At 44.4% G+C, this 10930-nt stretch overlaps 1 protein-coding gene across 1 annotated transcript; it reads right to left on the bottom strand.

Moving 5' to 3' along the window:
* Positions 1-3495: 3495 nt before the first annotated feature.
* Positions 3496-9476, bottom strand: LOC306984396 (uncharacterized protein). The gene is made up of 6 exons (XM_079585707.1): positions 9218-9476; positions 6923-7417; positions 6299-6827; positions 6084-6215; positions 5257-6000; positions 3496-4497 (listed from the first exon to the last, which is right to left on the bottom strand). Exons 2-3 carry the CDS (start codon positions 7379-7381, stop codon positions 6582-6584), a joined length of 705 nt encoding a protein of 234 aa, XP_079441833.1. The 5' UTR covers positions 7382-7417; positions 9218-9476; the 3' UTR covers positions 3496-4497; positions 5257-6000; positions 6084-6215; positions 6299-6581.
* Between the last annotated feature and the right edge of the window lie 1454 nt (positions 9477-10930).

Here is a 10930-nt window from a genome sequence, read left to right as displayed (position 1 = left end):
TTAGCATCCTCCATGTCTTGACTTCATGCACACCGAGTTTTGTGGTCATCGGATGAATTCTCTGGGAGAAGTGTTTCAAATGCCAGAACATGCGTTTCCATACAGCCCATAATAGCCGACTTCCTGTTGGACTGGCGTAAAACTTAGAGCACGAAAGTTGTTCGGCCCGATGAGATCTATATGTGTACCGAGTTTCATATTATTACATGCAAGCGTGTTTGATATATGGACATGTTTTTGAATCCCATTCCAGGGGGCGCTGCCGAGCCCCCCTGCCACGCCCGGGTCCCAGCTTCAGTCCGGCTCTAATGGCCGCGGGTTCTGACATTTGTGCAAAGTTTCAAGAGTTTTTGAGCACGTTAAGGCCCCCAAAAGTGCCCAAAAGGTAGTAAAATAATAATAAATATAGCTGCAAGCAGCGATTACGGGCCCAAGCCGGTGGCACCGCCACCCCGGTGCCTTTAGTTGCACTAAAGGCACCAGGAAGACGGTGCCACCGGCTTGGGCCCTCCATCGCTGCTTGCAGCTATATTTATATATATATATATATATATATATATATATATATATATATATATATATATATATATATATAAAAACCGCCACCCCGGTGCCTTTAGGGTTCCTGTGCACGACGGGCAATAACGTAACTCCGCTTTGACTGTCGAGAAGAAGTCTGCTTTAGATTTTGCATCAGTGTGGGTTCTGAAAAAGTGCGCATCGAGGGCACATATCAACCACAAAGTATGCGTGAGCACCCTTCTGAAACCTAAAAAGAAAAATTAGACACCCTACAGTCTCATGGACTTAACGGACACATGAAATCAGCAGCCATTGCAAGTACACAACACCGAAAATTCCTATGAAGTGTGGTATATATATTCATTGAAATTACTGTACTTTAAAACACTTGTTTAAAAGAAAAAACACATGTATACATAGTATAAAACACTAGATGGCACAATATACCTATTTTTAATAGAGTCTTTCTGCCCCCCTCCCCACACACACAGAGACAGGGGGGCTGTCTGTGTGTGTGCCCTCCCTCCCCTCCCCACACAGACACACACGGGGGGTCAGACAGACAGACGCACACACACGCACACACACGCACACACACACACACACACACACACACACACACACACACACACACACACACACACACAGAATGGCAGGGGGAACTCTGTCAGAGAGAGACAAAACCACATTCAAACCAAAATATCTGACTTCCTGTTGGTCGGAGCTAATGACTGTAAATGAGAAAGTTGTCCGGCTCGATGTGCACAAAATACATACCGAGTTTTGTGACTGTAGGTAAAAATAACCCCCCCACTTTAGTCAAAAGCATCTTGAAAGTAACACACTTCCTGCTGCCAGTTGGTGGCGCTATAACTTTGACTCACATTAGTTACATCCATGTGATCGGCCTCTTACAAAAAACACACTACTGAAGTTTCATCAAGATCAGTTAATGTATGAAGACGTTATTACACATCGTGTTTCTCTTTTCTCGCCATAAATTTGTTTCCTCGCCACGGCCAAACCGTTCGAGATATCAAAAATCCGTCCACAATTTAGCATCCTCAATGTCTTGACTTCATGCTGACCGAGTTTGGTGGCGATCGAAATAATTTTCTAGGAGGAGTATATAAAATTCCAAGGGGATTCGTTTTTAAACAACCCATAATAGCCGACTTCCTGTTGGACTGGCGTAAAACTTAGAGCACGAAAGTTGTTCGGCCCGATTAAATCTATATGTGTACCGAGTTTCATATTATTACATGCAAACGTGTTTGATATATGGACCAAGTTTTCGGACCACGTTCAAGGGGGCGCTGTTGAGCTCCCCTGCCACGCCCGGGTACCAGCTTCAGGCCGGCCCTGAAGGCCGCAGGTTCTGACCTGTGTGCAAAGTTTCAAGAGTTTTCGAGCACGTTAAGGGCCCCAAAAGTGCCCGAGAAGTCCCACACAGCAGAGAAAGGGTTAAAATAAAGCCCCCCTCCTCTCTCACACACACATACACTGAGAGAGACTGGCAAAATTCCCATCAAATCACATTCAAACCAAAATATCTGACTTCCTGTTGGTCGGAGCTAATGACTGTAAATTAGAAAGTTGTCCGGCTCGGGGAGATAAATATAAATACCGATTTTTGTTACTGTAGGTAAAACTAATACCCCATTTTTGACTAAAGGTGGCGCTACTGAGCCCCTTACCACGCCCGTTTCTGAAACTTTGCACAAGTGTACTAGGCAATAAATGTAAAGTGTCTGTCGAGTTTCATGCAATTTCAAGCATGTTAAGAGTCTCAAAAACTTTAAAAAATAATATTAAAGTTTGATGCGTTGCCATGGCAACAGTATTTAAGATATCAATAATCCTTTCACAGGTCTACATCTGCCGTGTGTTTACATTATACACATAAAGTTTGAAGCAAATCGGGTAAAAATAAGAGGGTGATTTTAAAGCATTTTGAAAGTGACACACTTCCTGCTGCCAGTTGGTGGCGCTATAACGTTGACTCACAATAGTCACATCCATGTGATCGGCCTCTTACAGCGAACACACTGCTGAAGTTTCATCAAGATCAGTTAATGTATGAGGATGTTATAACACACTTCCTGTTTCCAATATTCGCCATAAATTCGTTTCCTCGCCACGGCCAAACCGTTCGAGATATCAAAAATCCCCTGGCAATTTATCATCCTCAATGTCTTGACTTCATGCACACCGAGTTTCGTGGAGATTGGTTGAATTTTCTAGGAGGAGTATTTTAAATTCCATTGCATGTGTTTTTCAGACTACCCCAAATAGCCGACTTCCTGTTGGGCTGGGGTAAAAAGTCAGAGCACGAAGGATATATGAACCGATGAGATCTATAAGTGTACTGAGTTTCATATTATTTCATGCAAGCGTGTTTGATTTATGGACCAAGTTTTCGGACCGTGTTCCAGGGGGCGCTGTCGAGCCCCCCTGCCACGCCCGGGTACCAGCTTCAGTCCGGCTCTAATGGCCGCAGGTTCTGACATTTGTGCAAAGTTTCAAGAGTTTTTGAGCACGTTAAGGCCCCCAAAAGTGCCCAAAAGGTAGTAAAATAATAATTATAAAGAATAAAGAATAATCCTTTGGAAAACAATAGGGCCTTCGCCTTTTCAAGGCTTGGGCCCTAATAATAATAAAGAAGAAGAATAATAAATAATAATCCTAAGAAAAACAATAGGGCCTTCGCCTTTTCAAGGCTTGGGCCCTATTTATATAATGTAGTGATCTGTACCAGGGACAAAATATAGTATGTTGTAGGAAAAGCCCTAATGTAATATATAATTAAGAAGTTGCCTTTTCCACAACATAGTTGTTTAAACAATATTACAAATATAATCAATTGTGAATTCATATAAAATATTAGTTGCATGAAATATAAAATATTAAAACATAACAATATAAGCAATATTCAGAGAAAAGCTTTGAAAGAAGAATTGCACAACAGTATTCCTAGTTGAAATTCACAATAGTTTATTTGTGTGCGTCCACAACTGTGGTGAATTTTCACAACTTGCATAAACCGTATTGTCCAATCCTTTTGAGGTAGACATTATTTTCATTAGACGACAACTCCTCTGTTGTACTTTTTATGTCCCTGAGTTGTTTGGTTGCGGAGCGTCCAAGAGAAGCAAGATTAACTGTGTGTTTTCTTTTGTACAGTGTGGCTCTGGACAGGATCGCTCTGCTGTGTGAGACGTCTGTGCAGATACAGGGAGTTTTGCTGAGTCTGTGGATCTGGCATCACCGTGTCCTTTCTTTCTTCCAACAGCTTTGTGCCGGCTGTGCTGGGCGTGGGGATGTACTCCGTCAGGGGTAGTCAAGTGGAGGGAGGACGGCAGGCTGACGCGGTGCAGGACGCAGCTCTTCAGACTACAGCGAGGTGGTCTTGGAGATGACGGCTGGCTGCCTGGTGGCGTGCAGGTTCACCAGCCTCTCCTGCTGGCGGATGAAGTCCCTCACTGTTTTAGTGTTTATTTTGGGGAGAGGGATGCCTGCCTTGCATAGGATTGGGTCATCCAAGACCCGGTGCTGGATCCTGTCAAAGGCCTTGAGGATGCTGGCCTTCTCGGGGCTAGAGCGAGAGGCCTGAGGGGAGCGCAGCCACCGCAGCTTGACAAGCACATGCATAAGCCGGTTGTGCTGCGGGCTGATGTCCTGCTGTGCTGGCGCGTACCTTTTGGCCATCTTCACTTTCTGGACCACGGCTGCGTCTGTAAGGTCACCCCTCTTTGTACGGCAGTACGTGTTGCCCCAGTGTGTGCGGTACAGCTGGTGGTATTTCTGTGGCTGCTTGTCGTGCTCCTCCTCCACATTCCAGGCGTCGAGGACCTTGTTCCTTTGCACAGTGTTGAGGAGCAGCTTCTGGTCTGTCAAGCCGACCTCCACCAGCGCAGTGCAGAATGCCTCCAGCTTCTGAAACCCGGGCAGAGGATTGTCACTGCAGACATCCTCCTGTAAAACATACACAGACACACACACACACAGAGAGAGAGAAAAGTAGGTAAGTTCCAATGCATACAATGTCTTGTTTTTCAGCGGTCACATTTATCACTGTATTCTCTTTTATCAGACAAGTAAATACTCTATTCACAAAGGCAGGAGAGTTGACCGTAGCAGTCCCACTGCTGGTAATTCGCCTTTGGTCAATCTACATTCTAGGGTGTGACTTAGCCAATCACAGCGCAGCCAAGAACGAGCTCCCACAGAGGTCCGACACTTTTTCACAGCAGTCCGACACTTTTTCACAGCGCTCGATTGACTTTAACACAGGCATCTCATATTTTTGGTCTCGGCAGGCTATTACCGTCGTAGTTTTATCAAATATATGGTTAAACGTTGTGCCTGGGGCATTTGTAACACAGATACGCGTTTCCCAGAGAGGTTGGAGGGGGGTGTCCGTTTTTTTCCCTTCCCAAAACCGAAGTCAAATCCTGACAAGTGTCGTTTTTGAATTAAACTGTGTGGACGTCCTCACAGTCAGCGAAACCCCTCAAGGATCAACAAGCTCACTTTTGTGCTCTAAGATACATTTAGCTTTTAACCTTACTGTGAAGTTATCCTAGTTAGACAGTTTTATGCTGTTTAGGTTATGATTTCGGTTCTCTACCCTAATTGTTGATACGCTAGCACACGCTGCTAATAAATACAACTTCATACTCGCGTAGTCCGTTTGCTTTGTAATAACGATTATAGAAGTGAATAGAGACCTACCCAGCTTTGCATGAACAGTGTTGCTCCTGATATTGTTAGTCCCAGCCTCCGTCTCGATTAGTAGGATATGCGGTGGTTAATTTTTTGACCGTGACCGTTATGCTTTTGCCTCTATTTGGATGCCTTGTTGTTGCTTGCTTTTCACCTTTTATGTCTTGAATATAGCCTTCGAACGCATATTGCAGCCCCTTTTGCCTACTTCTATCGGACACTTTATTTGCTGCTTTATAAAAGTTTGATAAAACTTCAGCAGGAAGAGCTGTCACAGCATAAGCCATGTTGATACCAAACCAGAGCCCAGATGAAGTTGACGGACGTAGCAACAGTAACTAAGGGGGCGGGGCTTAGCCAAAAGTAAATTTTGATGCTGGGCTCGACAGCAAGATGGTCCTCGTTGCTCTGGTGCGCTTCGGCGTCTGGGTTGGCCTGCCCAGGCTGAATAACCTCCTCCTCCGGCCCAAGACCATCGTTGACGATGCCCTCAAGAGAGAAGGACTCCCCCGTACTCTGGTTGAAAAGATATTCGAGCCCAAGCAGCTCGTCTGACTGGACGTCGGCCGGGGCCCCGGAGTTCTCTTCCACCGTCTCACCAAACAGCTGCTGGCAGCAGGAGTTGAGGCGGTCAATGAGCGGTGCAGAGTATACTCTTGTCCCGGCCTCTGCCCCCCAAACACGGCGTCCGAGCTGCGGTCGGAGTTCCACTGATGAGGTAGACCTGGTAAGGCCGTGCCGCACAGTGGGGACCTGAACATCACAACAACAGGTATTATCACACTGATACAAAAGGGACATGTGTTGTCTTTTTTGCTGTTAATTTATTAGATTACCTGGAATCCTATGGGCCAGCGACTTGTGGAACCCCTCCAGGCTGTTGGCAACCCGGTACATGGCCATGCCTGGTGGGTCCTGGATGCATTCCAGGTGTCGCTGCTAACTGGCCCACATCTCATCAATGGCTGCTGTAAACACAAAAACACACAAACATGCATGGTGAGCTGTTGTCATTTTGCACATATTGACATTGTGCGTGTGTGTTTCTTACCAGGGGACTTGAAGAGGCTGACACCGCTCTCGTCGAGCCCTGCTGGACCCTTGAGCTCTTCAATGACGAGGTGGACAAGACGAAATGTCTCCTGGGCACCGAGGGTGAGACGCCGGATATGATGTTGGAGTGATCAGGAGCTGGAGGTCCTCGCGGTTGTAGGCCAGCACTGCTCCGACCAGCGCAGACTTGAAGGCGGCGTACTTTGAGTGGGCCTCGGTCCGCAGAGCATTATCAAAGCGAATGGATCCAGTGGAAAATGTCCAGCCTCCCCACCATCCCGTCATCCACCTAAGGCTGGAAGAGCGTCTCCACGGCCGTCGCCTTGCAGCATCCCCGGTCGGTGTGTAGGATCTCGGATACGGGTTGATTGGCGAGCCGGAAACGCTCCACCACGGCACATGGGCCCCAGCTTTTCCACAGACTCCTCGAAGGTGAGGACAAAGGACACGATCTGGGAGAACTCGTTGCTGATGCTGGTGAACCACTCGGCCGAGCCCTTGCCTTCCCCAGACAATTTCTTCACCACCTACAACAAAACAAACAAATAAATAAGAAACCGTTTAGTTTAGTTTTGCATAATGTGGTGTTTTCCTGTGAGTACTTGTATGTCAACACACTTGCCTTCTTTGTGGAGTCCAATTTCAGGACTGTGCCAAACGTGGAGAGTATCTGGCTCCGGTAGTCCTGAACGTTGTCTGCCTCGGCCAGGAGAAAGGCGTGCCGCGCGCAGCTCTCTGGGAAGAGATACCGCCTGGAACTCCCCGTGTCCAAACGCAGAGATGATACCTGCGGGTTCCACCAAGGCCCTGAGGAGCGTGGTGTAGAGGTCCTTCCTCTGATAGTAGTCCTCCATGTGGTTCTCCTGCACCTGTTGCCCTCTGTGCGGTCACGCTGGAGGCGAATTATAGTTTTGTCCACCCCACGCTTTGCGGTCAGCACGGCTGGAAACCTGGCCCGTTGACCCTCGCTCAGTTGCTGCAGAATGACGTCGTCCCACGCCAGCCACAGACCCATGGGACCACTCGCTCCACCCCTGGCAGCCTTGAGGCACGGTCCGCAGGAAACCACCTCTGTCGCCATGGTGTACCAACCAGACCAGTCACAGATGTGACGTACCTAAAACACACATTGAAGAGAGAGAGATGTATTACTCTAAACTAGGGCTGGGCGATATATCGATATATAAAAAAATATATAGATATATTTTTAAATGGGATATGAAATTAGACCATATCGCATATATCGATATAGTTAAAATTTGCGCTGTGATCCTTGCTACAAGCAGTCTGAGTGTTTTTGAAGCAGTCCTCGTCTCAACAGCCTAGTGTACAACGCGACAAATACACACATTAAAGGGATAGTTCACTTTGAAATTAAATTTTGGTATGTTTTAGCTTACCTCAAGGGCATCCAAGATGTAGGTGTCTTTTTTTCCGTAGTAGTTTCAATTTTGATATTTTTAGGTCAAACCGTTCTTGTCTGACAGTCATATCATGCAGGTCTATGGTCACTGTCTCAAAGAGCATGCAGTCCAAATTAAAACAATTCCCCATCGTCCAAATTAAACAATTCCCCATCGTAAGTACACATTGATGGCCTAAGACACAAAACGAGCGGTTTGTGTGAGAAAACGAACGGTATTTTTATCGTTTTTACCTCTTGTAACACAGCCAAGTCAAAATTGAAACTACTGCGGAAAAAGACACCTACATCTTGGATGCCCTTGAGGTAAGCTAAAACATACCAAAATTTAATTTCAAAGTGAACTATCCCTTTAAATGTTTACGCAGAGGAACAGGACACTGCAGTTCTCAAAAGTTCATTATTTGCATGTGCTTTAAAGCCTTGCCGGTTAAACATGTCATTCGCTGTTGATGCGCTGTTCTAACATGCGCTTTTCTGAGCGCAAACACCCGACGCGCGCATGCACTAAAAGCCTGTCTAACAGCGCCTGGATACTGGACTAAGTTATCTTTTGAGTCTTTTTGAGCTAATACTGTCAAATACACTCAAGGTTTACATAAAGTTGGTTATGTCTATGTTATTTGGAAGAATGTGGGTAACCAGACAGTTGCTGATCCCCATTGACTTCCATAGGAAAGAAATATAAATATAGAAGTCACTGGGGTACATCAACTGTTTGGTTACCCACATTCTTCCAAATAACTTCAACAGAAGAAAGAAACTTATTCAGGTTTAAAAACAACTTGAGAGAGTAAATGATGACAATTAAATGTCCTTGATGTCCTTGTACATTTGGACGGGCGTAAAGGTGCTGGAGGGAACCTTGAGTCATTTCATCTTTATTTATTTAACACAACACACTTCTTATTTACATTTATTTTTTACATTTCCTTGCATTTGTATATGCATTTACATACCATCTTTTGTCTACTATTTGCATTCAATATCTAATTAACCTCTAATACAGTGTTCATATAAAGATCTGTGCAATTAATTGCCATGTTTTATCTAGCTTATATTTATTTATTTATTTTCATTCATTTACCCCTTTTTTTTAACACCACACTGCCTCACATACATAGTTTTTTACACAACACAAAACAATAAACTGATTTTTAGCCAGAATTGTGTTACTCTTGTCTTAATTTGTGTAATTGAGTATGTTTTAAAAAGAAAATAAATGTGTGGAAGGAATGAAAATGTGACGATAAAACTTTTCGAACGAAAAAAATCAGTTCTTAGAAGTTTAATATCTGATACGTGCCCTACCCGGGCACCATATATTAAATTGATTTTTGGATCAGGGAGATGGAATAGGGGCTTGCTCCGTCCACTCCACGCATCGACCCGGTATTGCAGTACTTCCGGGAACGGTGCACCCCCTAAAGTGGTTAATAAAAGAGATGAGTTTAGTCTTGTGCAAGGGGGTAATCCAGCACCTGAAAAGCGTACCTTCTATACAGGGCGGGCATCCATTGCTAACCAAGCCTTCACCTGCTGTTAGCATTCCATTGACTCCCATTCATTTTGGCGTTACTTTGACAGCGAATAACTTTACATCTGAGGCGGTTAAAGACTCAATTTGTCCATTGATGGTTTCTTTAGAAATAAACAATGTATAAAAGGCTCCATTACCTTAAATATTACACTATGGCCTCGTAGAAGCCGTTTTTGTAAAAATAGGCTAACGATTGCGTCATAACCACGCGACTCTGTCGCACAGAGAAATTACCGTATAGGCAGGAGGAGAGGCTCGCAGGCAATCGGGGGGACGTGGAGGCAAAATGACAAAATAATTAATAGGAATACTTAGCAAAATTTTCTCCTGCTCTTATCTCATGGACAGCTCGTACTCGCGCTCTCCGTCTCTGGAAGATTCGGAAGGGAATGATTCAGGTTTCTATCGGCACAGCTAACTTACTAGAAGGCGAATATCTTCGTAATTACAAAGACTACAAACCCATGACTTGCCTGCACTTTTTTCACTCCTCTCCTCACTGCAGCCGCCTACTCTCGCATACATCTCAAACAAGCCTATTGACTTCACTTTTCTCCGTTGAAGTCTATGGGGTCGCTGTGTCCATTTCTTTTACTGTCTATGGTCTTGTGTGACAGTAAAGGTTAATATAAGTAACGTTAACGTTAGTTCAGTTGGTTGTTGTGAGTGATAACATTTTGTAAATATTAGGTATTCCATTCCAAGCATAATCATCATTCTACCTCTACTATAATATACAGTACGCGTTGTGTAGTGACGCAGCCGACTGTCTTATTTTTCCATGTGAAACTGTAGGTTTTATTCAATGAGTAACTTTTGTGTGCAAACGCAGTGGTTCACAATTTGATTAGTCCCATTTGCCCCTGCTGGCAGATGCTGTAACTGCACCATTTCACATGCAAAACGTGTGTCTCGTCTGATTGGTGGATTCGAGTCAAGTCTTCTCTCTGATTGGTAGAGAGATCTTCAGTCGAGTGTTCAAGGAATGTAGACTCTCGGCCAGTCGAAAGGTCTACTGGTAAAATAACTTGACTGATGATTTAACTAGATCCAGAGTTTAGATTAGAATAGATTGAGGGTTTATAATATATCGTGATGATGAACCATGTGAAGTGAAGTGGCGTCTCACCGTGGTTGAGAATGATGTTGCCTTCCGTAACTGCTAAAGCGGAAACGTTCGGAAACTCATATCTGTAGAGCAGGCACTTCAGTACTGCGAAATTTCTGGGTGTGGGGGAGTGCATCGTGCGCGCATTCCCCTGGTTTGCTGAATCAATAATAGACAAATATCTCTCAATTCATTAGTGATGGGCAGATCGAGGCTTCGAATCAATCCGACACCCGTCTCCACGGTCCCACCTAGTGGTCACTTGCAGGTGTTGATCTGAAACAACCTTGACGAGCCATTAAAATTGTTGTTGTTTTTTTATTATTGTACTTTTCTAATATGTGAATCTTGTAACCTATAGGCTCCTCACTGTGCATAATGTTATTTTGGTCCTGCAAAATTAATATTAATAAAATAAATCAAGCCACAATGTCTCGCTTTTTTAGATATTTTTATTCAAAAATATTAATTTCTCTGCTGTGGAAGGACTTAGCCTACTTCTTTTTTTTACAGATCATTTATCTAGCCTTTGAAAATATCCTCTCACAAGGGACACTTG

The sequence above is a fragment of the Phoxinus phoxinus genome, assembly GCF_949152265.1.
Source record: "Phoxinus phoxinus genome assembly, chromosome: 2".
In the NCBI taxonomy this organism is placed as follows: domain Eukaryota; kingdom Metazoa; phylum Chordata; class Actinopteri; order Cypriniformes; family Leuciscidae; genus Phoxinus; species Phoxinus phoxinus.
This window is presented reverse-complemented; position numbering and strand designations above follow the sequence as displayed.